Source organism: Arvicola amphibius, chromosome 4 (assembly GCF_903992535.2).
Source record: "Arvicola amphibius chromosome 4, mArvAmp1.2, whole genome shotgun sequence".
NCBI lineage: Eukaryota > Metazoa > Chordata > Mammalia > Rodentia > Cricetidae > Arvicola > Arvicola amphibius.
Window position 1 is genome coordinate 60667565 of NC_052050.1, and position 27370 is coordinate 60694934.

The 27370-nt window shown below is 54.7% G+C and overlaps 1 protein-coding gene across 4 annotated transcripts; it reads left to right on the top strand.

The window, feature by feature from the left end:
• Positions 1 to 5002: 5002 nt before the first annotated feature.
• Srebf1 (sterol regulatory element binding transcription factor 1) lies at positions 5003 to 26974 on the top strand. Of its 4 annotated transcripts, XM_038327350.2 has the most exons (20): positions 15902 to 15962; positions 17056 to 17114; positions 19104 to 19526; positions 19799 to 19974; positions 20053 to 20190; positions 20281 to 20502; positions 21271 to 21385; positions 21864 to 22078; positions 22197 to 22386; positions 22480 to 22658; positions 22855 to 23116; positions 23223 to 23389; positions 23575 to 23743; positions 24176 to 24278; positions 24505 to 24614; positions 24769 to 24901; positions 25143 to 25308; positions 25690 to 25890; positions 25989 to 26100; positions 26373 to 26974. In XM_038327350.2, the coding sequence occupies exons 3-20, from the start codon at positions 19106 to 19108 to the stop codon at positions 26600 to 26602; spliced, it is 3309 nt and encodes a 1102-aa protein (XP_038183278.1). In that variant the 5' UTR covers positions 15902 to 15962; positions 17056 to 17114; positions 19104 to 19105; the 3' UTR covers positions 26603 to 26974. The 4 variants fall into 4 exon arrangements, with proteins under 4 accessions (XP_038183276.1, XP_038183277.1, XP_038183278.1 ...); XM_038327348.2 differs by lacking the exons at positions 15902 to 15962; positions 17056 to 17114 and adding an exon at positions 5003 to 5149; XM_038327349.2 differs by lacking the exon at positions 17056 to 17114 and having other exon boundaries at positions 15856 to 15962.
• Positions 26975 to 27370: the final 396 nt, after the last annotated feature.

Genomic DNA, 27370 nt, shown 5'->3' on the forward strand with positions numbered 1-27370 from the left:
ACAGAATCAGGTGCATTAAGTATAGGAAATTAGTGTGACCCTGGCTAACATCTGCCAGCCCATCACTGTGCTGGTAAAGTTGGGACTGAAGTCTGCTGGATGAAGGCTATATATAGAGGGGCAGCAGATGAAAGGACCCATAGGTACAGGCTGGTAGGGTCCCCAGCTGTCACCAACCCAGGCCAAGGTGCCAGTAGCCAGCACCCTAAAAACCACCGTCACCCTAGGCTCTGGGGGCTGAGGCTCTGACTCTGACTAGGTAGGGTGAGTGAATTGCAGGCCCCCAATAGAGAAAACGGAAGAGCATGTCCCACAGCCCAGATCCTTCTGAGCAGACAGTGTAGACTGAGTCCATCTGTCCCTAGCTCTGTGCCAGGCACTGCGGTGTTAAAGAGGCCCGAATCCGATCCCTACCCTGTGGAGAGCTGTGGGCCGAGTCTGCTCTGGACTCACAAGTGTGCACTTTTCCTTTTAGCTTGTGTTCCTTACAGCCTGCCTGGCTGGTGCTCAGGCTCTGCCCTTGGGGAACGTGAAGCCTTGTTCAGTTCCCAGAACCAAGGCCCCTCCTCTGCTGAGTGACCTGCAGAGAGGGAAGCTCTGGAGCTGCTGCAGGGTAGGCTGTCCAGGCCAGAAGGAAGGGCAGGATGGTCGTGCTGCTCCAGTTTAGCTGACAGATCTTCAAGGAGGGACACTTGCCAAAGTTCATTTTCCTGATAGACCAGTAGATGTTCCTGTAAGGTAAGGGTTCCGTGGGAGCAGACAAATGCAAGAAATGCTGGAGAAAGGGGGTACCAGGACCTCTTTGTCAAGATGGGGCCTCACTTAAAGAGCTTCTTTGACTTTGGTGGTTGTCGCAGAAATTGGTTAAGAAGTCAGAAACAGGAGTGGGTTTCAGGAACAGCTGTATCCAGGTGCCTATAGATGAGGTTGGGCTCAAGTCCTCTCTGTCTTGGCTCTGCTTCCTCAGGCCTGGCTCCCCCACAGTGAACTACAGATTTCCTGCAGCTCCAGGCTACAGCTCTTCCCAGCAGTTTACACAAAATACCAAGAACTCAGGCTGAAAACCCTGGCTGTCAGTAGACGAAGGGTAAAACCTTCACAAGGTCTACAGCATGGGTGGAGAAGGCCCAGCTCCTGAGGTACAGATGGAAAGAGAAAATTTTCTAGGCCCTTTTTTTTCCTCCTCAGGCCTCACTGCCTCCCCTCCTGTCATTGGAGCTCAGAGAGGAGCTGGGGCCCTGTCTTGATGATGGCCCCCACTTAGCAGCCTCCACGGAAGCTCTTGATGGGGAGGGAGCTTCACCACCCATTTACTTTCCAAGAAAAACATCTTTTCTGGATCTTAGGCAGGGACAGAATGAGAGACCTCAGACCAGCATGGTACCCAGAAAGTACTCCAATAAGGAAGCTACAGGTGTGTTCTTTCACGGCTTCTGGAAGGCTATGTTCAGGTCTCTAGGGCTAGGTCCTGAACATCCCGGTAAATCAGGTCTGTGCTGGCAGCTCTGGAGAGTCGGATGATTCTGGAAGCCCTGCGGACTCTTGCCTGGGGCTGTCTCCTCTATCCACGCAACACAGTCCGCACACGGCAGAAGTGTCTCCAGAGAACTCCACGTGCCCCTTTTCCTCTGTGAGATGGGATTGGCCCACAGAGACCTCTCCATCTCATCAATCTCTGAGCGAAATGGGCTGGGGTAATCCCGGGGAAGATGAGGACAGGAAAGAGGAGCCTGCGGCCTGACAGAAAGTCTGGGATGGCCTGAAATCCAACCTCACAGTCCTTACAGAGATTATTCCGACGCACCTCCCATGCCCACCCCTTCTGTTTTTTGAGGCCTCCCTGAATCCCTTAGAGGTGGGAGCTGCCTAGGCTGGTCTCAAACACAGACCTGCTTCTCCGTCTGATGGCTCAGAGTGCAGCTAGGCAGGTAACACAGCCCACTGTCAGTCCCCAGGACATCTGGTGGTCTGTGGAAGGGGTTTCACGCCTTCTCTACTCCACAAGGTCCAAGTGAGCTGCAGCAGCCGCTTAGCCATGGGCTTCCCTCCTAAGTTCATCCTGTACCCTTTCCTTTTAGAAAAACCCTTTGCACCCCCGGAGATGGAGAATCTGCTCTGTCTCCTTCAAGATGAGTCTTGAATAAACCTTTGTCTTCTGGGTAGCTCCTCTCCGAGTTTCCCAGTTTGTGGCAGAGTAGCATGCAGTAAGAACCTGGGACTCCAACTGTAACTCCCTTAGGGCTGAACTTGACTGGTGTCAGGTGATGCCATCAATTGACGCACTTTGCTGTACTCTGGAACTAAGACATAGCTGGCTTCTCTGCTCAGTAGCCAGCGTTCCCCTGCCCCTCCGTTTGTGAGCTTTGGGCATACCCAGCCGTTGTGTGGAGATCTAAGGACTGATAATGCCAAGCAGCCACCATAGTGGGTGAAACAGAGGCTCAGAGAGGGCTCCCTAGACAGGTCTACTCCCATGTGATCCGTCCTCATCTAGGACCAGAATGCTCACGACAGCGGTCCCAGGTATAAAGCGAAGTCGGGAGGTTAAGGCCTCCCAAGTAAGTGGTCGGTTCCCACTGCCTGGCCTTCTCTTCCTTTGCCCAGGCATGCCCATGCTCAGCTCCAGAAGTCAAGAAGGATAACGGGGTCGTACAGAGTGACAGGTAGCCCTGGAGGCTCAAGAGCCTCTTTAAACATTTTTCCTGCCCAGGGCCTGCCATTCCATGCAACTCAGCACCTCCGAGCGCCCAATATTGAGGGTACTGCTAGGCAGAGAGGCCCTGACCCACACGGCTCAGAACCCCAACAGTGTCTCCAGGGCTTAGAGGGTGGGGACTAACTGGGAGGTGCATACTAGTCCCCCAAGTAACCAAGCCAGGGTAAGCACAGGAATCTAGGCTTTGGGAGCCAAGCTTGCAGTGGACCAGTTCCACCAGGGAGAGCGGTGTCCGCAGGTCTTACAGCCCCGCCCCCGGGTCGGCAGGCGCCGAGCATGTGACCAAAGCCCGAGTCCCGCGAGTGCACGCTGACGCCGCGTCACGCCACTCGGGGGCCCCGCCCCAGTCGACAGCGAACAGGAATCTGGGGTTTCAGCGCTGCCCACCCTGTTCTGCGACTGTCCCCAGTGCAGGACAACGGTGGGCAGCGCTGGGGAGTCCTAGGCAGCTCTTTTCGCCCCCCTGACTCAGTTGCCTCATCTGTAGAATGGGATGTGAACAGCCGCCTCCCTAAGACTGTTGGAAGGACTGACCGAGTTAATACAATAGAAGTATTTGGCTTGTCACAAGCATGCCCCATGACTGCACAGTGCTGAACCAGCTGACGCAGGTCACTGTTGGTTAGGCTGAGACCCCGCCACTCCCAGACTCACCAGGACAGGCTTGTGTTCTGAGTGCCAAAGAACCCAGTAAGGGGGTCCTGAAATCTTTGGTGGGAGGTCTCGGACATTTGAGACAGAAGCCACCAACTGCCTCTGAAGTTCTCCAAGCTTTCCCCACAGGGGAAAAGCTTACCCTTGGCTGCTGCCCTCGTAAACCCACTCTGTGGTTGATCTGCTCTCCCACCTTGGGCTTTGCTGCACAGGGGACTTTTCTAGTCCTGGCTACAGGTCTTTCTCTGACTTTGCCTTTGGTTCCCCCAGTTTTGCAGCAACGGAATGTGGATTTGCGGAGTTATATATACTTCTTATTCAGTTCCCAGAAGGCAGATCTGTTGTGATGACTCCAGACACCGTGCCCTTTCCCGCAGAGCCAGCCCACTACAGTGTGCTACTAAGCTGTCTCCCGAGAATCAGTGACCCCGCCTCTAAAGACCCGCACCCTTCTGTTTGGAAAGGGGTGTTTGAGTTTTCAGGCAGTCATCAAACGCCTGGGTCTTACGGCATGGCAGCGTGGCCTCCACGTAGGGGAGAGGTGGTTTATAGCCCCTGCAGCACCTGCCCGCCTTTAGCTTTGATTTTCTAGCAACCATGCTGGGAGAGGGACAAAGTGTGTCCTGGTGGAAATCAGGCACACACTCCCCGTTTGCTTGCCCAAAGACAACTAATTCTAGTGGATGGGAGGTGAGAGCAGCCACCCAGCCTCATCTAGAGTCTGAGGACGGCAGCTCCAGGTGGCCTGGGGTCATGACCTCTCTGGGGTTCCCGGTTGATTCCTACAGGCTGCTGTTGCCCACTTGTAGACACTTGTGGACCAGAAAGGTTTATTTCAGTCCACCCCGGAGGGGCCTATCCTCTCTCCCCTGCTTTATCTGTCCCTTAATCACAGGGCCCAGGGCTCACTTTCCAGTCCTCAGTCAGGCTGCTGGCCTAGTCTGGCCCTAGGTCACGATCTAGGCAGCTGGGCTCAGGTCCTCTGGGCCCGTTACAGAATCGCTGCTTGACTTTGGGATCCACACTTTTTCTAGGTCTTCCTGGAAACCCGAGTCTTGCTTTAGGAGTTGTACAGGTCCACCCGCTCTCCGGGTCCTCTCTGCCCTCCCCCCCCACCCCGACAGTGGGACTGATACGGATTAAGACAGAATCACAAGTTCAGACTCCTCTTGCAGGATCTCCCAGGGTCCCCTTCTTCTCCAGAAGCCCACTTCTGGGCTCCTATACTGAGAAGGTGGGCAGATCTCACAGACTCTTCTCGGAGACAGCTTCACTAACCTCTCAGCCAGCCCATACATAGATCACTGGACCCTTGCTACAGATGTGGAAAACGGAGGTACACAGTTGAGGTCACAGCACAGATCTGTAACAATATTTTGGACAGCGTTCCTCCTCCCTAGCCCTTCTGTCTAACGATGCCAGGGCTAGGTCGTGGCTTCCATTTGCTTGGTGCTAAAGAAGCTAAGGCCCTCCCGAGCAGCCACAGGAGGGAGGCTGCGGGGAAACTAGGCTCCAGCAGGAAGTCTGATCCGCCAAGGAGCTGCCTGGAGCCAGCGGGCTCCGGCTGGTGGGCGGGGCATAGCGGAAAGCCCCGCCCATCGGCTTGGGTGGCCCCGCCCTGGACCCTAGTTTCCGAGGAACTTTTCGTGAACGCTGGCCTCCTGCGTAGCCTGGCGGGTGCCGGCGCCATGGACGAGCTGCCTTTCGGCGAGGCGGCTCTGGAACAGGCGCTGGCCGAGCCGTGCGAACTGGACGCGGCGCTGCTGACCGACATCGAAGGTGCGTGGCCCGGGGCTCCTGCGCGGCCTGTGTGGGGTCGCAAGTCCTGGGAGGTCACTTGGCCGGGAGCTTCTGCGCGTGCGCACTGCACAATAGGGCGCCTCAGACCTAGGGTGAACTCTCCAGGCTGCGGTGGGCTTGGTTTCTGGACACGCTGAGCATCCTCTGAATGCCAGGCTGGGTCCTGTGTACAGTTCACAGGCCGACCTGGGTTTTCTCATTTCTTGGGTGCACGAAAATCCCCAAGGAAGCCCACGAATGGATGTTTACAAGCACGTTGGCGTGCAAGCATCTGGCAACTTTGGATAGAGGTCAGGGAGGTCTCCTTAGGTGCACTAGAGCTGAGGAGCAGCACCGGCACCGACAAGGAAAGGTACTTTCTAGGCGGAGGGCAAGGTAAGGCGAGACCTAAGTTTGAGGAGTTAGTGAGGGTAAGACAGGGAAAGTTGACAGAGCAGCTGCTCTCTGATATATTTTTCAAATTTGCGATTCTGGGGCAGTAACCCAGGACCTAAAACATATTAACAGGCTTTCTGCACTGAGCCACACCCCAGGCCACTTAGTGCCTTTAAAATACCGCTTGAACTTGCTCAGCTTGATTCATCTCCAACTTCAACAACCACCACCCACTGTGGTGGGTGTGGGGGGGGGGAGAAAAAAAACTAACAACAGCAAACCTTCTGGTCTACAAGATGTATCCGCGTTAATTCAGTGATCTCTGGTGGCTCGTCAGCACTGCGTCTCTCTTGCGTGTTTGAGGGCTCCACACCCATCTCTAACCCAGACAGCCATGAATGTGTGTTATCTATAAACTATAATGGGACCCTGGGATTTCAGTAGATTGTGCCCTCTTTTGGTCCCCTCCCACTCTGTGCTCTGTTGTGTGTGCTCCACAACCTTGGACGTGTTGTGCCCCATCCTCATTGAGTTCCAGAGGCAAGCCTGTGGGAAAACCACGCCGAGACCCACATTGGCTGTCAGTGCGTCTAGTAGGCTTGTAGCTGGGGCTAGCGAGTGGTGGCTTGGGGGATAGAAGGTTGGGTAACAAGAGCAATGAAGGGGCTGGAGAGATGGCTCAGAGGTTAAGAGCACTGGCTGCTCTTCCAGAGTTGCTGAGTTCAATTCCCAGCAACCACGTGACGGCTCACAACCATCCCTAATGAGATCTGGTGTCCTCTTCAGATGCAGGCTATATACATAATAAATAAATCTTAAACATAAAATAAAACTTAAAAAAATAAATAAAGGCACGCCCGACGCCAACGTGATTAAAAAAAAGATATCTGGGCAGACCCGAGTTTCAAGCGTGGCTAGGGCAATGGGAGGGGGGACAGGAAAAAGGAGAGTGTTGTGTTTAGGTTGTTCGAAAGCCCCTCTTCAGCATGGGGATGGGCCATCATAGCGCAGACGGCAGACACTGAGCCTGTTGAGGTTCTCAGCAAACCCTTCTGACAGTTCAGCTGGGAAACATCTCTTCATCTCACAGATGAGAGACTGAAAAACAGGGTAAATGACTTGTCCAATGTCACACAGCCAGAGCAAGGCAGAGCCAGAACTCAGACTCAGGGTGCTAGCTCTAGAGCCTGGACCCTTGGCTCCAAGGCTGGATTAAGAGGTCAGCTGTGCAGCTGTCTCCCTCAGCCCAGAGCGACATTGGTCATAAGACTGGAAAGTGGCAGGGAGAGCCAGCCAAGGCCTGGAGCCCCACTGCCCATCACCTGCCTGCTTGCGGCCTTTATTTCTGAGGGTGATGCTATGCTCAGAGTGTCAAGTCCTGCTGCTGGCTGTGACCTCAGGGAAGCTCCTGGTCAGCTGTCTCCTCCTTGTTCCTAGCGGGGAGAGGGGCCTGTGATGGGGACAGCTGGGAGGCTGGTGGCACTGGGCACTGGGGACAGAGGAGGCAAATAGACATAGCTCTGGTCTGAGACTGGCTACTTACTCTAGGAACCCTGGGGAGTCACCTCCCCAAAGAGCTGGTCTGTCTGTTGGCCCAAGATGTATGTGTAGCAGAAGTCCAGTGCGGCTTACTGAGAAGCTCTCCTGAGTTCTGGCCCCTTTCCTGTGCTGGTCTTACACTGTATCTGTCTGTGTTCCGGTATTGTGTGACTCTCTCTAGGGAGTAGTGGCCACGCACCTGATAGGGCACTGTGACCATTGAAGAAACAATTCCATTAAAGTCCAGCTTCATGAACCAGTGAGTTTATTGGTGTCTTAGTGTTTCTATTACTGTGAAGAGACGCCGCTGTGACCACAGCAATTCTTAGGAAGGAAAGAAAGAATTTTATTGGGGCTGGCTTACAGTTTCAGAGGTTTAGTCCATTATTGTGGCCGGAATGCATGGCAGATGTGGTGCTGGAGAAGGAGCTGAGAGTTCTGCAGCTAGATCCGCAGGCAAAAAAGGAGAGACATTGGGCCTGGCTTGAACTTTTGAAACCCCAAAGCCCATCCCCTACCCCCCATGCCCCACCCCCGGCAACATTCCTCCTCTAACAAGGCCACACCTATTCCAAGGCTACACCTCCTAATCCCTCTCAAGTAGTGCCATGTCTGATGACCACGCATTCCCATCTATGAGCCTGTGGGGCCAGCCCTATTCAAACCTCCACAGTTGGTGTGGGTGAGGAGCAATAGGATCCTGCAGAATCCCAAAGCTGTGTCACTGCCAGGTCCCACTCCAGCAAAATGACGACCTTTAGAAAGTTGCCTGTAGCCACACCCCTGTCCCTACCCTGTCAGGTAACCTTCCACCCCTTGTATACTCTGATCTCCCAAGATCTCATGCAGCTGGATGGCAAGATGATATAGTAGGTAGACTCTCAGGAAGGGGGGCTGGAGAGATGGCTCAGCGGTTAAGAACACTGACTGCTCTTCCACAGGACCTGGGCTCAATTCCCAGAACCAACATAGCAGCTCATAACTGTCTGTAACTCCTTTTCCAGGGGCTTTCACACAGACATACGTGCAGGCAAAACACTGATGTACATAAAATACAAATAAGTAAATAGTTAAAAATGAAAAAGGAATCTCAGATATGGGTCCTGTAAGCTTCCTCCTCCTACCAAGAGAGAGTGTTAACAGCCACATTGCTGGTTTCATAGACCTAGCTGTCACTGCTTTTTGGTTTGGTTTGTTGCACTGACTATGGGACAAGCTTTCTGTAGGTACCCTGCCACCCATACTCCTCCCGTGGGATGTCTTCTGTCTTGTTCCTGCCAAGCACAAGCATTCCTTACAAAATAGCATCTGGGTGGTCACTGACCAGTTCCTGCTGTTCCTGCTCTTGGGAATTCCCTGTAGGTTGGCAACCCTCCACAAATCCCCATTGCTCCCAAAATAAAGTACCCTTGTCTCAGCGTGACATTTAAGACCTTGCCAAGATGCGCCTCCTTCAACAGTGTCTACCCACCCAGAACCCCCCTCTTAGGTACAGCTCAAGGGAGGTGTCTTAGTTAGGGTTATCATTGCTGTAACAAACATGACCAAAAACAGCTTGTGGGAGGAAAGGGTTCATTTGGCTACCACTTCTGCATTGTAGTCTATCACTGAAGGAAGTCAGGGCAGGAACTTGGAGGCAGGAGCTGATGCAGAGGCCATGAAGGGGTGCTGCTTACTGGCTTGCTCCCTATGACTTGCTCAGCCTGTTTTATTATAGAACTCAGCACCACCAGGGGTGGCCCCACCCACAATGGGCTGGACCCTCCCTCATCAATTACTAATTAAGAAAATACAAACAAACAAGCAGACAGAACAAGAGCACTCAGGAGGCAGGTGGATCTCTTTGTGTGAGGCCAGCTTGGTCTTCAGGGTGAGTTCCAGGATAGCCAAGGCTACAGAGAGACCCTGTCTCAGAAAACAAAACAAACCAACCAAACAAACAAAAACAGAAAAGAGAAAAGAAAGGAAAGAAAGAGAAAATGCCCTACTGGCTTATCTACAGTCCAATTTTATGGAGGCATTTTCTCAATTGAGGCTCCCTCTTCTCAGATGACTCTAGCTTGTGTCAGGTTGACATTAAAAAACCAGCCCAGACAGAAGAGTGCCCCTTCTTGCTGATCTGCATGTTCTGAGCCCCTCGTCGGCCTAGCCTGAGAGCATTCTACCCATCAGGCCTTCATGTCCAGCCTTTCTAACCTAAGGGCAGCAGAAAATTCTCCAGTGCACTGTTGCTCTTAGGGCAGCTGCCTCAACCTCTCTGAACTACGCGGTTGGGAGTTCCCTGGGGGAGGGGGAAGTAGCAGTGCAGTGTCTCTGAAGGCCCATTAGGGAACCAGAGGAAGGTGCTGGGAGTGGGTCCCGGGAGAAGGGTGGCTGGGCTTTACCTCTTGTGCTGTGTCACTGAGGTAGACACAGCTCTCCACAGTGACCCTACTCACTTCCTGGTTGGGGTCAGTACCAGGGGGGAGCCTAGGACCTAGACCACCTGACTGTGACTGTGGCCTAGGTTAGGTACTTTACTGGCTGGACAGTGGCCGTCTCCTGTTGGCTACGTGCTTGAGGCGATGCCTTTTAAATTTTAATTTTAGTTGGCTAATTTATTTATTTTTCAGGGCTTGGGGCAGCTTCCAGAGGCTCATATATCACTGAGCTGCACCCCAGCCTGAGTCCACTCAGACCTGTACCCCAGCCTGAGTCCACTCGGACCTGGAGATTTGATTGGGGCAATATAGCAAGTGGAGGTGGGGCCTCCCGGTTAGAGGGGGGGACCTCAGAGCTGTCCCCAGGTGTCCCTGCCGTCTGGAGTTTCGGGGGTTGGAGCAGGGCTGGAGGTCTGTCCCACCGTGAAGAACTCTTGGCCTTGGAGACCAAGACCATTCTTCCCAAGCAACAGCCGCTCAAGCCATTTCCCAGGAAGCCTGGCATCAGGCTGCCCAGACCAGGTTCCAGCAAACAAGCTCTCTATGTCTGGAACCCAAGAGTTTTCCCATCCAACCCTCCTGAGAGACCTTGGACAAGTGGCCTGACCTGACATTTTGGTTCTTCTCATTGTATAGATACAAGACTAGAACTTGGTTCTGTGAGCCCCGCTGAGCATGTCAAAGGCTAGTAGGCATTCTGACCATGCCACAGGGTTATTCTCACACTGTTTAGAACATGTAACCTGCACCCGAACCTGTTGTATTTTGCTCCGCAAATGTTAGCAGTCACTATCCAAAGAGCCTGCACAGGAAATTTCCAGAACATTCCAGGCTGTGGTTCCAAGTTCTAAGTATGGACTTTCCTAAGGTTAGAAGAACCTCAGCCACAGCAGTGCCCTGGACTCTCTCAGTATGCGTCAGGGGCCACTTACTCCCAGCCCACTGCCCATTCTTTTGTGATGCAAGTCCCATACCCTTGGAGATCCCCTAAAGAGATGGTGGAAGAGCCTGCTGAGGTTGTCCCCACCTGAGGGAGAGCAGGGCCAGAGCCTGCAGCTTCCTGTACTGAGGCGAGGAAGCCTGGGAGCAAAAGCACGGGTTCCTGGGAAGCTCCCAGGGTACCTTTCTAGCCCTGTTAAGCAGCTGCAAGTGCACAGAAGTGGAGAAACCCGTGCTAGCAATGCTGTGGAGATGGGCTTTTACCTCCTCAGAGTCTCCGTCACCTGCCCGTGCTGCAGTGGCATGCCGCTCCTGTGCAGGCTAACAGCCCTGAAGAGAGGATTATGTGGACTCAGGTGAAGAAAGGCACAGCTTTGCTCTTCAGCCTGGGAACAGCCGCCACTGCATTGGGCTGGGCCCCCAGCTCTAGCTAATTGGTGGGGTCCGTGTTAACTAGTATCTTATTAATTTGCTATTCCCCAGGTCACACAAGGCCACATATCAGACCCACAGCTCCAGGGTAACCCTTGGTGACCCGGACATACAATATCCTAAGGGACAGTGGAAACTGCCTGCATGGTGGCACATATATGTTATCCTAGCACTCAGGAAGCAGAGGCAGGCAAATCTCTGAGTTCGAGGCCAGCCTGGTCTATAGAGCTAGTTTCAGGACAGCCAGGGCTATACAGAGAAACCCTGTCTTCAAAACAAAACAAAATAGATTTCATGGTCATCCTTGAAGTTTTGGTCCTTCCTGGCTATTTGAGTCGAGCCTGCTGAGGTTGTCCTCACCTACGGCAGTGGGAGAGCCTGCATTCAGTCTCCTCCGCAGAAGGAAAGTGTGCTGGGAGTTGGTGTGTGGAGTGAGAGTCAGAGTTAACGCCAGAGCAAGTTCTGAGGAGACAATAGGCGTTGTCCACGTGGACACAATTGAGAGCAAGAAGGACGTTGTTGGCAGGGTCAGCCTGGGTTAAAGCAGGATGCTGTTGATGGTGGAACCCTGGTGGTTTGAAGGAAAATGTCCCACAAAGGAAGTGGCACTATTAGGAGATGTGACCTTGTTGGAGGAAGTTGTCACTGCAGAGGCGGGCTTTGAAGTCTCATAACCGCTCAAGCTATGCCCAGTGAGACAGACCACTTTCTGGTGCCTGCCTATCCAGATGTAGGGCTCTCAGCTCCAGCACCATTCTGCCTGCACACTGCACACTCCCAGCCGCTGTGCTCTCTGCCATGATGATAATGGACTAGACCTCTGAAACTAAGCCACCCCGTCAGTTAAATGCTTTTGTTATAAGCGTTGCCATGGTCATGGTGTCTCTTCACAGCGATAGAAACGCTAAGACAGACACCTTCAGGAAACAGGCAAGGCCAGTGAGCTGTGTTCTGAAAGCTAAAGCCCGGTGGGGGAGGGGGGTGGCTGAAGTGTGGTTCCAGTCTTCGTGGGCCCCACCACAGGTCCCACTGTGTCCAGGTCTTTTTTTGTATGTATCTGTGTATGGCTATTTGTGTGTGTAGGTACACAGATGTGTATGAAGGTGTATAGAGGTCAGAGGTCAATGTTTAGTGTCTTCGCTTCTCCACGTAATTTAAAAAACATATTTTAAACATTTCTTAGATTCATTTGACTACATATGCATGTATGTGCACTGTGTGCGAGAGAAGAGGGCGCCAGACCCCTGGAGTGGAGTTATGGGTGGTTGTGAGCCACCATATGCTTGCTGGGAACTGAACCCTGGTCCTCTACAAGAACAAGTGCTCTCCACCACTGAGCCATCTCTCCAGCCCTTCCACGTCATTTTTAAAGGCAACATTTTCTACTAGACCTGCGGCTCACAGATTAGCCAGGCAGGCTGTTCCGCCAGCAAGATCCTCCTTTTTATCTCTTCAGCCCTGGGATTATGAGTATTAGCTGGCACACCCGGTTCTCTCTCTGTCTCCCTGCTTCTCCCCATACTTGCCTTTTGGTGTGGGTGCTGGGATTTGAACACAAGTCCTCGTGCTTAAACAGGCACTTTCTGAACCATCTCCCCAGTCCCTCTGCGTACTGCTTGCTGAGTAAGGTGGGAGTTCCATATGATTGCAGGCCCTTGCTGAGGCCCGGTGCAGGCAGCCCCTGTGCCATCTCTCTGCCTATGCGATGGCACTAAAGCCTGGTTGGCCCAGGGTTCGCCTCACACCGTAACCAACTAGTCACGGAGTAGGCTTGTGGGTCAGCAGAACGGAATCAGAGACTTGGATTCTTCCCTGGGCTGCAAGAACTCCTGTGTTCCTGGCCCCCTGGGACCTTTGTGTCCTCACTGGGGAGAGGTCCCGAGCTCAAGGGTAGCTGTTTTCACCCCCTCCCCATGTGACCTGTCCCCTTCCAGGAAGAGCCACCTTCTCTTACTCCCTGGAGCAGGGCCTTTGCTTGCACAAAGGGCAATCTATGCCCCTTGTGCCCTGGAACCCATATGACAGCCAAGGACCAGAGTTCCTGCCAGAGAGTTCTGAGGAATAAGGGCCTTGGAAGCAACAGGGCAGGCTACATGCCTGAAGGAACAATAGGCCACAGCTCGCAAGCTCCACCAGGCAGGGGTGCTGTCCCATGTCCTCCCCAGGAGGCCATGCCATTTCTCATTTCAAGCAGTCTTTCGTGGCATGAGATAGTCTGCAAATCCTGTAGGTGCATGTATTTAGTTCAGCCAGACCAACCTACATTGAAATCCCAACCTACCCCAGCCCCACCAGCAGCCACTGGTTTTTGTTTCTGCCCTCACAGCTGGCTTGCAGTATCTTGGGGTCTTCGGGCTTGCCTTTGCTCTGGTCTGAGAACTTCCTTGTGGCCCTGTGTGTTCAGCCTGCACTCAAGTGTCATCTCCTCGGGCAGCCTTGAGCATCTTTCTTCCCTGGCTCAGCCTTTCTGTCATGGTGTTCTCACCCCCACCCCATGCATATGTGTGCAACTGGTTTCTTTGGGTGGAATGGAAGTGCTGAACCCAAATGTCAGGCGAGTGGCTGACACACACGGACACCTAGAATGGGCCTCAGATACTGTTGGGGAGGGGTAGCAGGGACTTCAGGTTTCCTGTTGGAGTCAGATAGGATCAGGGCCTAAGAGGGGAGGAGGGGAGATCAGAGCTGGAAAGGTGCAGGAGCAGGAGAAGCTGAATCCAATGAGGCTTGAGTCTGGACCTCTTGTCCATTTGTTTCAGAACATGCCATGGTACTGGAAGCCTGTGTATGTTCATGGGAAGCCAGTGTTAGCATCTCTTGATGGCCCTCAGTCTGGTCACCATGGTACTGTTTCCAGACCCTCTGGACCGAGTGAGTCCTAGTCTTTTCTAGGGTGAAGCACGGAACACATATTTCAGGTGTGCAGACCGATGATGCCTCTGCCCTGGCTTTATGTGGCCCTGTTAGCTCCTTTTAAAATGTTAAAAACCTGCCAGGTGCTTAGGGTTGCCTTCAGTACTGCAGGTGATCAAGCAGCTCGCTGTCCGGTTTCCCAGTTCTAGCCGTTCCAGTGGCTGTGAGGGGAACCACCTTTGCTGAGACCTTTTTGAGTGGGTAGGTGCTTTATAAGCTTGTTCTCCCAGAATCGCCTCCCCTGGAGAGGGGCAGGAGGACTGGAGGCTGTGTGAGTGAGGCTGGTTTGCCTGTGGTGCACAGCAAGTAGGAAGTAAAGGAGAGAAGGCCTCGGAACATGACTGCAGAGCCTTAGCAAGTCTTATTGTCAAGGAGGTTGCTCTGCTAGTTCTGAGTTTCCATTCTCCCTAGTATCCTTGGCCACCAGCATCTACAGAAGTGGGCTAGCAGACCAGAATGAAGAACCGAGTGAGGTAGAGGTCAGGCCAGCGCCGGGCTAGGGGTTGGACAGGCATGCCATCAGGTGCCAGGCCTGCCCCTGGTCCACTGCTCAGCTAAGGCTTCTGCACCCACAGGCTGGCCCTTATGCTAGGGTCACACCTGTCCCTCCTCCTGAAAGCCTCTCCTGAGTGTCAGCACTCTTGGGGACAGCAAGCCGTATCTTTTCCTTCCTTCCTTCAGTGTCCAGGTAGCGCCAGAGCCCGGGGTCGGGGAGGCTGGACACCACCTTTACTGAGTGTCTGGTAGGTGAGGCTCCGCTTGAAAGTCTTTCTGTATATTCAGGACTCGGAAATCAGAAGGAAAGGACTGTACTAGGGTCAGCATTGGGGGCCTCATGCCTGGACTTCAGCCCAAAGTGTGCTTAGGTGTCGGGACTCTTCCCATTCTTAAGTTGACTGAGGTCAGAGCCGTTGCCAGGAGCTGTGCAAGCACTCACAGACTGGGCAGAACGTTGCCGTGAAAGACTTGTGTTTTCTCGGGAACCTTCTATGAGGATGTAGAAGGATATAGAAAGAGGGTCAAGCGAATGGAGGAACACGTGGCCGCTTTCTAGCTAAGGCTCCTGAAAAGAGAGATGGACTACAGGGACACCAGCCCTTAGCTAACACCCATGAGGATGATTTGCCCCCTCGGGCTGCGTGAGTCCCTGGTCTGCCAACTAGGGTGTCAGAGCTCGCTGGGCACTAGGCTGCTGGCCAGCGCTGGTGTGGTGGTGGCCAGTGTGTGTTGTGCATGTGTGTGTTTGCACATGGGTGAGAGCTTTTACCTTTGTCAGCAAGGGACAGGGACAGATTTGGCACCCCTACAATATCCCCTGCCTTTCCCTTCTGTCCCAGAGACTGGGTCCCTTCTTGGCCTTTTCAGAGAAAAGAGAGTCAGGCATCACTTGTTGACTGCTGTGAGACCTTCAGGGATGACACTGACGGAGCCTGTGGACATCAGAGCTGAGGGCAGGACTTGCTGGATGAGTGATCTGAGGTAGCATTTCTCTTGCTTACTCCTGAAGGCAGTTTCATAAGTGATCTAAGTCTGGGACCATCAGCTCCCTCCCTTAAATGAGTGTCCTTATCCTGGGGTTGACCTGCTAGTTGAAAGTCCCTGGACCATTAGCTGCCACTTCCTAAAGTCAGTCCTTGACCACCTTCAGACTGTAGCGACATCATCCCTTGCTGCTGCCATTTGACGAGGAGCCAGGAGTAGGTAAACTGAGGCCAAAGTGGTCCAGGCTCGGTCTGGACGTGTACGAGCTAGCAGTGGGAACGCAGGAGCTTCCGGGATCAGAGCCAGCCGCTGCCCGGATCCGGACCCAAGCACTTCTCAGGGGTGGTGCCTGGGCCGCAGGGTCTGGAACGTCAGTGACCGCAAGTAACCCCGGCGCGCGCTGGCGCAGAGGCGGTTAAAGGCGGACGCCCGCTAGTAACCTCGGCCCCATTCAGAGCACCGGGTGAAACCCGAGCCGCCGCCGTCGGGGATGGGCGGGGCACTAATGGGGCGCGGCGCGGCTGCTGATTGGCCATGTGCACTCACCCGAGGGGCGGGGCACCGAGGCGCTTGGCGGGCTTTAAAGCCTGGCGGGGCCTGACAGGTGAAGTCAGTGCAGACGCAGCGGGGCAGCGCCTGCACGCCCTAGGGGCGGGGCGCGGACAACGGAGCCATGGATTGCACTTTTGAAGGTACTTTGGGGAGGACCCTGCATTCTTCCTTTGCCAGGGTCTCTGCAGCGGATCGCAGTACCGTGTACTAACAGGAGACAGTCCTCCACCATCTTGGGTCGGGAGTTGGCAGTCCAGCCTTAGTTTAGCTGCCCTTCTTAGGGACAGACAACAGCACCTTGCAACTTGGACAGCTTTCTCCACATCCTCTGCTTGCCCTCTGGGCAGGGTCCGGAGGAAGAAACCCTGGAGTCTGATCTATTTGGTAGTCCTAATTGGGGCATTTTGGACCCTCCAGGCAGAAGGTGGGCCATCCAAGCTGTCAGTTCTTTTTTGGCCCGAGTTTCCCCATTTAGCAAATGGTAAGTGGGCCGAGAGGTGGGAAGTTCCTGTGATTAAAAGTACTATTTATGACCTGCATAAATCCAGAGAATCCACGAGAATCCAGAAGGCTGAACCTGCCACCGTTTTGTTCTGTCCCCACCACAGGGAAGTTCCCCCTGCAGTGACGTGCTTCTTGCCTGAGCATCGTCATTAGGCGCTGTTGATATCCTGCTCTCTTGGGCAAAGCCTCAAGCAGGGCTGCCTGAAGGCTTAATCCTTTCTTTTTGTGCAGAGGAGGAAACTGAGGCCCAGTGGCCCGGGCTCCAGCTGGAGAGAGAGCACTGTGGGCCCTAGTGTTGTGTTCATGGATGATATAGAGCCCTTTGACCCAAAAAGTGGCCTCTGTGAGTGGGTGAGAGGGCCCCAGGCTGAGCCAGCCAGGGTGCTAGTTGCCAGCTGGGGAAGAGGGCCTGTAGCTGGGGTGAAGCCAGGGAGTGTGGCTCAGTCCTTGTTAGGAGGAAGGAGCCAGGGTAGAGAGCACTTTGCTTTTACAGAGGGGAAACCAAAGCCTGAAAGGCCAGACCTGGGTCCTGAGGCTACTTGGCTGCAAGAAGGGCTTGGGTTTGTGTTCAGAACACACAGACACACGGATTGGCTACTTGGCCAGTGGCTGGTTCTGCTCCAAGCCTCAGTGTGCTCTGCTGAAGAGTGGGTTAGTGATGGCAGCTTTGCCCCTGGCTTTTTGGTGGAACAGGAAAGGTGCTGAAACAATAGTTGGGCATTTTTGTAGTCCTAGGTTTGAAGTCTGTGTATTCCCTGCATGCCTGTGGCCTTTTGCCTCTCGAGCAGGTGAGTGCAGCTGATGAAATAGTGGTCTGAGCGGGAGTAGTGGCTGTGCTGGCAGCGTGGTGGTCAGGTAGGTTTGGACTCAGCAAGAACTAGGCTGGCTCAATGCCTTCATTTGTAGAATAGGGCATCTGTTTCTCATAAGTGGGTTCAGTCTGGCTCATCAATATGGTGGCCTCAGATTGGGCCTGCTGCTTGGCCGAGACCCAATCTGCTGGCATAGACCTACTCACCCCGCTGTCTGTCCAACACGGTAAGGACCCTTCCCGGACATGGCCCCCTCCTCGATAGCTGCCTAGTCTGCTGTTCCTGTTTGGAGGTATCAGGTCACTCCCAGAGGAGTGGGAACTTAGAACTATCCTGTCTCTCTGTACCTCTCTCCCCCATAACTGAGGGCTTGGGTGACATCACTAGATTCTCAGTAGTCTGAGCTTCTGTCAAGTTCTATGTGCAAGGGACCCTGCTAAGCGCCCTTAAAGGAAGAGCCCAGCAGCGGGCAGTGGGGGTGGGGCTCCTTTGCACTATGTCCCCTCTGCCCTGTTGACTGGGATGCCCTGTTCCTCTGCTGAGAACTGGACCTCCTGACTGTGTGAAGATATCCTTGTCTTATAGATTGAGAAATCAATGGTCAATTGGGGCAGAACAGGGCTATCTCGGTCTTAGATGGAACATGTGTTTTTTTAACAAGCCAGTCAGTCAATATGGGAGCAGAAAGGGCAGGAGAGGCTTCTCAAAGGACTTATCATCTGGTGAGCACTTGGAGTCTACCGTGCAATGTATACAGATGTGTGTGCGCGAGCACCAATGGAGGCCCTGAGAAGCAGATGTCCCATGAAGATGGGGTTAAAGGTTACCACTGTCCTTGGCAAGAGATGGGACAGGCAGGGTTTGGCTCATTTGGTAAAGCACTTGCCTTGCCAGCATCAGGACTTGAATTTGACCCCCAAAATCCAAGTATGGTAGTGTTCGCTTGTAGTGGATTATGTTCCTGAGTTTTCCCAGGTTGCCCCTCAGGCTTTAATTACATATGTGTGTGTGGATCCGCATACATATGAATATATACACACATATTCACATAAAAAAGCATAAAACAATAACAACAACAAAAAACCGGGCCAGGCCGGGCATAGTTCGGTGGTGAAGTATGTGTTTATCGTGTGATTCCCTGCTCTACAGTGGCACACACTCAAAACACCAACCCAGGGAAATAAAAGGAAGGCCATTTCAGCATCTCCAGGAAAGCTCTTGGTTCTCAGGTTCCCTTTCTCCTGAGGTGAGGTTTCACGATACTGCCTCAGCTGGACACTGGCGCTTCTTTTGTCTTTTTGAGACAGGTCTCACTATGTAGCCCTCGCTGGCCTGGAACTCGCCCTGTAGACCAGGCTGGCCACAGACTCACAGAGATCCTCCTGCCTCTGCCTCCCTAGTGCTGGAGTTAAAATTGTACACCACCACCACCTAGCTGGACTTGATTTTTGAGTACAGCCTCTCTGGTAGTTGGGACCATAGTGTTGTTATGCATGACATAGGCAAGGTTTTGTTCTTTGATTCCAGGTCCTAGGGAGACCGGGACTAGGAAGAAGGCTTTGCTTGGTGTGGGCACTTGATGCTGAATGAATGAGTGAGTGAGTGAGCGGGCGGGCGGGCGGGCGAGTGAGTGAGTGAGTGAGCTAGTGAGTGAACAAACGTGGTCCGGCTGTGGCTGTGGTTCTGGAGGTTACCAGATGTGGTTTTGGGATGTGGCAGGAAATTTGAAGAAGGCAGTCTCAGCCAACTACAGCATGGGCCCAGGCTAGAGATGAGTACGTCAGAACCCAATGGTACCAGCCAGCCTTGTCTGCTGTGCCCAGCACAATCCACTACACAGACTGTATCAGGAATGACTCCACATATCACAGTGTCTTGAGAAAAGGTTGTGTCAGGAACATTGCAGGCCCTGCTCAGGAGCTAGCCTCCACACCCTGCTGTCACTCATGACTTCTTCTTCCCTAGACATGCTTCAGCTCATCAACAACCAAGACACTGACTTCCCTGGCCTGTTTGATGCCCCCTATGCAGGGGGCGGGGCAGGAGACACAGAGCCCACCAGCCCTCGTGCCAGCTCTCCTGAGAGCTTGTCTTCTCCTGCTTCTCTGGGCTCCTCCCTGGAAGCCTTCCTGGGAGAACCCAAGGTGACACCTGCATCTTTGTCCTCTCTGTCATCGGCGTCCACGGAGTTGAAGATGTACCCGTCTGTGCCCCCCTTCTCCTCTGGGCCTGGAGTAAAAGAAGAGCCAGTGCCACTCGCCATCTTGCAGCCCCCAGCGGCACAGCCATCACCAGGGACCCTCCTGCCACCGAGTTTCCCTCCACCACCCCTGCAGCTCAGCTCTGCTCCTGTGCTGGGGTACTCTAGCCTTCCTTCAGGCTTCTCAGGTAAGGGCTGGTGATGGGAGGAGATGGAGGAAAGAGCGGCAGCTGTGTCCTCAGTGGAGGCATCTCCTGGCTTCAGCAGTCAGGTGTTCATCCTGTGGTACTGGGTCCCGTGTTGTTCTCCCCGTTGCCCAGCTGGAAGGCAGTATATTGGCAGGGCCTGTCCTGCTAGGAAATCATAGGGGTAGTTACGCGAAGCCCATAGACATACTGATGGGATGGGGTAAAAGCAGGCAAGGCAGCCTGTGCCACAGCCTTTGACTTTGTCTCTGCAGGGACCCTTCCTGGAAACACCCAACAGCCACCATCTAGTCTGTCACTGGCCTCTGCACCAGGAGTCTCTCCTGTCTCCTTACCCACCCAGGTCCAGAGCTCAGCCTCCCAGCAGCTGCTGCCAGCCTCCACAGCCCCCAGAACAACCACTGTGACCTCACAGATCCAGCAGGTCCCAGTAAGTGGGTCTGGCCAGGTAGGGAAGTGGGGGAGGTCTGGCTTGGATGCCACTCATGGCCAGGCCCCTCCCACCCAGGTTGTGCTGCAGCCACACTTCATCAAGGCAGATTCACTGCTGCTGACAGCTGTCAAAGCAGACGCAGGACCCACGATGAAGACAGCTGGCATCAGCACTCTGGCCGCTGGCACAGCTGTGCAGGCAGGCCCCTTGCAGGTAGATGGCCAAGGCAAGAGGGAGCCCATGAGGGGGCTGCACATGTATATGTCCACCTGGTGACCCAGCAACATGCATCTGACCCTACAGACCCTGGTGAGTGGTGGGACCATCCTGGCCACGGTGCCGTTGGTTGTGGACACAGACAAACTGCCCATCCACCGACTGGCAGCCGGCAGCAAGGCCCTGGGCTCAGCTCAGAGCCGTGGTGAGAAGCGCACAGCCCACAATGCCATTGAGAAGCGTTACCGTTCCTCCATCAACGACAAGATTGTGGAGCTCAAGGACCTGGTGGTGGGCACTGAGGCAAAGGTATGAGCAGAGGCCTGTAAGACCCAGGCCAGGGTGAGCAGGAAAGAGGAGGGCACGTCAGTCAGCAGGAAGTAGGCGTAGGCCAGACCTGGTCACACAGTCTTATGCATCGACTTGTCTGGGTCTGGGCATTTTCCTGGTTAGATTTTATCAAGGGCATCCTGAATAAAGAAAGGGCTGTTCAGAGCTGGAGAGATGACTCAGGGGTTAAGAGCACTGACTGCTCTTCCAGAGGACTCGGGTTCAATTCCCAGCAACCACCTGGTTGTTTACAACTGTCTGTAACTATGGTTCCAGTGCACATAAAATTAAATTAATGTTAAGAAAGGGGGGGGGGCTGTTCTGGGCATTGATGGTGTCATGGTGATGACGCACAAAAATCCTGTCCTGGAGGAACCAATATTCTAGCGGGAGTGGCGGCGACTGAACAGGATAAAGAAGGGGTCCGTGTGCCAACGGCTCACATGTACAGGGAAGCCAATAGGAGGAGCGGGAGCGAAAGCAGCAGATGTGAATCGGGTGTGCAGGACGGTCTCGCAGTGAAGGGCTGCAGGAAGTCAGCTGTGCGGAGGACAGTGACAGCGCTGGCAACACTGCTCTGTGTGTTCCACATGGCACCTCCTCTGTGCCCTCAGGAGTAGGCACCAGCACAGGAACGTTCTAGGCTGAGGTCCTGGGCAGCCGTGATGCCAAGCAGCTCTGCCCACTTCTACACCTGTAGCCAAGTCTGCCTGGCTGGCTGAGCCCTCCCCCTCCCTCTCCTTGCAGCTGAACAAATCTGCCGTCTTGCGCAAGGCCATCGACTACATCCGCTTCTTACAGCAGAGCAACCAGAAGCTCAAGCAGGAGAACCTGACCCTGCGCAGTGCTGCCCACAGAAGCCGTGAGTCCCAGCCTCCCTCCTGCCTCAGGTTCTTTTCTGTGGCTCTCATAGGACACCATGACGGGGAGCATGGCAGCAGGCAGGCATGGCGCTGAGCAGTAGCTAAAAGCTCACATGTTGCGACAACCACTTGGCAGAAGATTTGGTTGGGAATAGTGTGGGGTTTTGAAACTTAAAAGTCCACCCCCAGTGACACACCTCTTCGAACAAAGGGTGCCTCCTAACTCCGCAAACACTTCCAGGAATGGGGGTCCAAGCTTTCATCATGATTCTGTGGGGGCCATTTTCATTAAAGGCACCACACTGGTTCTATCTTCCTATCTTTGTCCTGTCTTGCTCTGGCTCTGGCCCCTTCTTTAACTCCCAGCCGGTCTGGTCATAAGCTGTAACCTACAGTGGCCTGGCCCCAGTTCTGACCGTAATGGAACTGTCCATGTTTTGAGGCTTCAGCGTCCACCCCTGTTCCTTCTGCCTGCAGAATCACTGAAGGACCTGGTGTCGGCTGGTGGCAGTGGAGGGAACACAGATGTGGCCATGGAGGGTGTGAAATCTGAAGTGGAGACGTTGACCCCTCCACCCTCAGATGCCGGCTCGCCCTCCCAGAGCAGCCCCTTGTCCCTTGGCAGCAGAGGTAGCAGCAGCAGTGGTGGCAGCGACTCGGAGCCTGACAGCCCAGCCTTTGATGACAGCCAGGTTGGACTCGGTGGCATGGGTTTCTTCCCTCTCCCAGACACCCTGCAGTCTTCCGCGCTTTGAGCCCTTGTCCTTAGTGTTAGCTGGGCTCTGCCCTCACCTCCCTGCCTCCTGTCAGGTGAAAGCCCAGCAGCTGCACAGCCATGGCATGCTAGACCGCTCCCGCCTGGCCCTGTGTGCACTGGTCTTCCTGTGTCTGACCTGCAACCCCTTGGCCTCACTGTTTGGCTGGGGCATCCCCAGTCCCTCCAGTGCTGCTGGTGCACATCACAGTTCTGGGCGCAGCATGCTGGAGGCTGAGAGCAGAGGTAAGTCAAGCCAGCCTCCTCATTGTTGGGACAGACCTTTGGGGCTTTGGATGTCCTAGGAGCTAGACCCTCAGACGTTCCCTTTGTCTATAGATGGCTCTAATTGGACCCAGTGGTTGCTGCCACCCCTAGTCTGGCTGGCCAATGGACTACTGGTGTTGGCCTGCTTGGCTCTTCTCTTTGTCTATGGGGAACCTGTGACCCGGCCCCACTCTGGCCCAGCTGTACACTTTTGGAGACATCGCAAACAAGCTGACCTGGACTTGGCCCGGGTAAGGAATTATTAGCTCTGGAGAGAAGTAGGGTAGGCCCCCAGGCCCCAAAGGTACTAGGTGCTCCACCTACTCCCTTTATTTTGTCCTTACTTCGTTCTGCCCCACCCCCACCTTAAGAACTCCTTTGACTCCAGGGGCCCAGATAGGGAGATGTCCTGTTGCCATTTTCTTACCGAGACAGTCCTTTCTCCAGGGAGACTTTGCCCAGGCTGCTCAGCAGCTGTGGCTGGCCCTGCAGGCCTTGGGACGGCCTCTGCCCACCTCAAACCTGGACCTGGCCTGCAGCCTACTTTGGAACCTCATCCGTCACCTGCTGCAGCGTCTCTGGGTGGGCCGCTGGCTGGCAGGCCAGGCTGGGGGCCTGTGGAGAGATGGTGGGCTGAGGATGGATGCTCGTGCCAGTGCCCGAGATGCAGCGCTCGTCTACCATAAGCTGCACCAGCTGCATGCCATGGGTATGCTGGGTCCTACCCACCCCATCACCTCCTGTCCTCACGCCATGAGTATGGCTGGGTCCTACCCACCCCATCACCTCCTGTCCTCACTCTTGCCTGTTTGCAGGGAAATACACAGGAGGGCACCTTGCTGCTTCTAACCTGGCACTGAGTGCCCTGAACTTGGCCGAGTGTGCAGGAGATGCTGTATCCATGGCAACACTGGCAGAGATCTATGTGGCTGCTGCCTTGAGGGTCAAGACCAGTCTCCCAAGAGCTTTGCACTTTTTGACAGTAAGTAGGCTTGGGGGACAGGGCTGGGGGCTTGTCTTCGCCTCTCACCTGTCCCTTCCGGGGCAAGGGACTGACCCAAATGTATCAGTGGTCAGCAGATGGGCTGTTGGCCCAGCTGGGGTCTCCAGGTCGGGGCTGGGTTTGAGCTTGGAGCCAGTGTCACAGTCCTGTTCCTTTCCCCACAGCGTTTCTTCCTGAGTAGCGCTCGCCAGGCCTGCCTGGCACACAGTGGCTCAGTGCCTCTTGCCATGCAGTGGCTCTGCCACCCTGTAGGCCACCGTTTCTTCGTGGATGGGGACTGGGCTGTGCATGGTGCCCCACAGGAGAGCCTGTACAGCGTGGCTGGGAACCCAGGTGCTCTCTCATTCCGTTCTTATGCCTGCTCCTGTTCCTGCCTCACCCGGCATTGTCCCCTCATCTCTCGGGCTGTGGCTGGAGCTGTGGCAAGGCTTGCTGGGCTTCAGAAGCAGGAAGCAGCATGGGGCAATGGGCAGTGGGTGGACTTGAGAGGTGACCACTTTGTGGTCTCAGGAAGAGCGCTGAGGAGGGTCGGGGCCAGAGGGTATGTGATTTGGTAGACTCCCTTTCCAGTGTGGGGCAGAGGCTGAGTAGCCCAGGCTTCGGAGGGCAAGGGCTAAGTACTTACCCGTCAATGTCTACATGTGGCTTAGGACTTGGAACTAGGAAGTGCTCTGGGTTGGGCCCCCCCGCCAATGAAGGTGTTGATGTGGGAAGGGAACTATGGAGAGGATATCTAACCTCTGCTCCATTGGCCCCCACCCACAGTCGATCCGTTGGCTCAGGTGACCCGGCTATTCTGCGAACATCTCCTGGAGCGAGCACTGAGCTGTGTTGCTCAGCCCAGCCCAGGAGCAGCTGATGGAGACAGGTGAGCTTTCTGTACCACTCTCAGGCAAGACCTGCAGGGAGTCTGGGCAAGCATTGTCTAGGCTGTTCGGTAGCCCGACTGTGTGTGTCCTCAGAGCCTCTCTAGTTCTTTCCTCTGTGATCCATGACAGGGTCAGACTGTGCTCTAATGGGCAGTTAGGGAAAGCCAGTGCCATTCAGAACCCTGAACTGCTGCTATCTGTCTTGACGGCTCTCTCCTGCCACAGGGAGTTTTCAGACGCACTTGGATACCTGCAGTTGCTGAACAGCTGTTCGGATGCTGTCGGGGCTCCTGCCTGCAGCTTCTCTGTCAGCTCTAGCATGGCTTCCACCACTGGTGAGTTCCAGCCCCATCCTGATTCCTGCCAGGCCCAATGCAGTGTGGCTGAGGGTCAGGCACCTTTCCCTCTGGTGAGCTCCAGCCCCATCCTGACTCCAGTCAGGCCCAATGCAGTGTGGCTGAGGGTCAGGCACCTTTCCCTCCTGTGTAGGCACAGACCCAGTGGCCAAATGGTGGGCCTCTCTGACAGCAGTGGTGATCCACTGGCTGCGGCGGGATGAAGAGGCAGCTGAGCGCCTGTACCCGCTGGTGGAGCACATGCCTCAAGTGCTGCAGGAAACTGAGTGAGTGCCCTGCCAGGTCCTCAGGAGACTGAGTGAGTGCCCTGCCAGGTCCTCAGGAGACTGAGTGAGTGCCCTTCCAGGTCCTCCTCACCAGTTTTGGGCCCTCAGCACTTTGCTTAAATATCTATATGGGACAGACAGTGTACACTCTGCCCCAGAGACTAGAACCAGGGTGGAAGGGCTCAGGGAGGGGCTGTAGCCTGGGCTAACCTACCATGTGCTTCTGCTCTGGCCCCAATAGGAGACCCCTGCCCAGGGCAGCTCTGTACTCCTTCAAGGCTGCCCGGGCGTTGCTGGACCACAGAAAGATGGAATCGGGCCCAGGCAGCCTGGCCATCTGTGAGAAGGCCAGTGGGTACTTACGGGACAGCTTAGCCACGACACCATCTGGCAGCTCCATTGACAAGGTAAGGGGTAGGATGGATACCTGGCTAGGCCAGGGTCACAGCTGTCCATTCCTAGTGTTTCCTGGAGTTAATACAAAATGGTGCTGAATGGGCTTACCTTAGTGTTTGAAGAAAGCTAAAGTCCTGGGGAGAATGGGCTCACCATTCACCCACCACCAGGAAGGAGGGTATGGTGAGCAGACTGGCAGGGCTTCTCTTGGGGGCCGTTGTTGGGAAGTCCGAGGGCTTGCAGGCATGTGGCGCAGAGAAGGTAGACCCATGGTGAATTGCTGTCGCCTTGTACGTATGAGGTGGGGGCAGGGCGGCAGCAGCACAGCCCAGTCAGCCCCTGGTGCTGTGGGCGAGAGCTGCCAGTGACGTCTGCCTTGCCTGCCACCCCAGGCCATGCAGCTGCTCCTGTGTGATCTGCTGCTTGTGGCCCGCACTAGCCTGTGGCAGCGTCAGCAATCACCAGCCGCAGCCCAGGTGGCTCACAGTGCCAGCAACGGACCCCAGGCTTCTGCGCTGGAGCTGCGCGGTTTCCAACAGGACCTGAGCAGCCTGAGGCGCTTGGCACAGAGTTTCCGGCCTGCTATGAGGAGAGTAAGTCCCATTGTTTCACCTCCCACTGGGAGGAATGAGGCAGGAAGTCGGGGAGAAGTGGGCACTAAGTCTGAAACTGGCTGTTATCCACTCCCCAGGTGTTTCTGCATGAGGCCACAGCTCGGCTGATGGCAGGGGCAAGTCCTGCACGGACACACCAGCTCCTGGACCGCAGTCTGCGGAGGCGGGCGGGCTCCAGTGGCAAAGGAGGTGAGGAGGTGGCTGTGCTTACACTTGCGGGGCGGGGTGGGGGGTGGTGCCTTGGCCTGGTATGAGGCCTACTGGGGGCTGCATTATGGAACTCAGCAGTGCTGACAGTTTGTGAGATAGTCATAGGAGGAAGCTGAGCCCACCTGTGTGCCCAGCATGGGTGGAGCACTTAGGAGTTCCCTGTACAAGAGGTCAGATACCTTGTCCTTTGCATGGGGTCTGGCCTTAGCCAGACCTAAGCTTTGCTCCCCTGACACGACCCATCTGTGCAGGTGCTGCAGCTGAGCTGGAGCCTCGACCCACATGGCGGGAGCACACAGAGGCCTTGCTGCTAGCCTCCTGCTATCTGCCACCTGCCTTCCTGTCGGCCCCCGGACAGCGTGTGAGCATGCTGGCTGAGGCCGCGCGCACAGTAGAGAAGCTTGGTGACCACCGGCTACTGCTCGACTGCCAGCAGATGCTCCTGCGCCTGGGCGGTGGGACCACTGTCACTTCCAGCTAGACCCCAGTCTTAGAGACCCTTAAAGACGTTTGTCACTGGCTGTGGTCGTAGAGAGGGTGAGCCTGACAAGCAATCAGGATCATGCCGACCTCTAGTGGCAGATCTAGAAACTGCAGAGGCTGCACTGGCCCATTGCCACCTTCTTGCTCTGTAGGCACCTTAGTGGCTTTTTCCTGTCCAATGGAAAGAAACCTTTCCCTTAGCAGAGGGCCACTCTATCCAAGGCTCTCCCCTCCTGGCAGACTTGTACATAGCATAGATCCGACTGAGCCGGCGCCCTGTGCAGGCTCATGGACTACTTGACTTTTGCAAACTTTATTTTCCTAGGTTGAGAGATTTTGTACAGAAAATTAAAAGTGAAATTATTTATAACCTCATTTTTGTTTATCTGGGTAGGCAGATGTCGGTGTCATATGACTGCCATCCTCCTGGATTGTCTCCTGGGAAGCTCTAAGGGTGTGTTTACTGGCCTTGGGGTGGTCTGATGTTGGCCAGGCTGTCCCACTGACCTCATGGCTACACTTGAGCTCTGTCAACCTTGAGAGGCCTTGATGGTCTCAGTTGTCTCTTTGCCCCAGCCCCTCACCAAGTCCTGTGGTGGCCAGCATCTGAAGGCCAGGCTGCCGTCTCCCTGTATGTCTGGAGCGTCACACACAATTCCCTGGTCAGCTCTGTACACCTGGCGAAGTCACCAACGAGCACAATCTGGGATCCCTGTTGTGTCCCCCGGCCCTTTCCCTCCACTCCCAACCCTAGGGAATCTGGTCG

What these genes read in the sequence shown, in the direction of transcription:
- Srebf1 (XM_038327348.2), top strand. Translation starts at nt 5,059, where the DNA reads ATGGACGAGCTGCCTTTCGGCGAGGCGGCTCTGGAACAGGCGCTGGCC. An exon ending in CAGCCTTTGATGACAGCCAG is followed by an intron (nt 22,079 to 22,196) that starts GTTGGACTCGGT and finishes GCCTCCTGTCAG; the next exon opens with GTGAAAGCCCAGCAGCTGCA. An exon ending in TAGCATGGCTTCCACCACTG is followed by an intron (nt 24,615 to 24,768) that starts GTGAGTTCCAGC and finishes CCTCCTGTGTAG; the next exon opens with GCACAGACCCAGTGGCCAAA.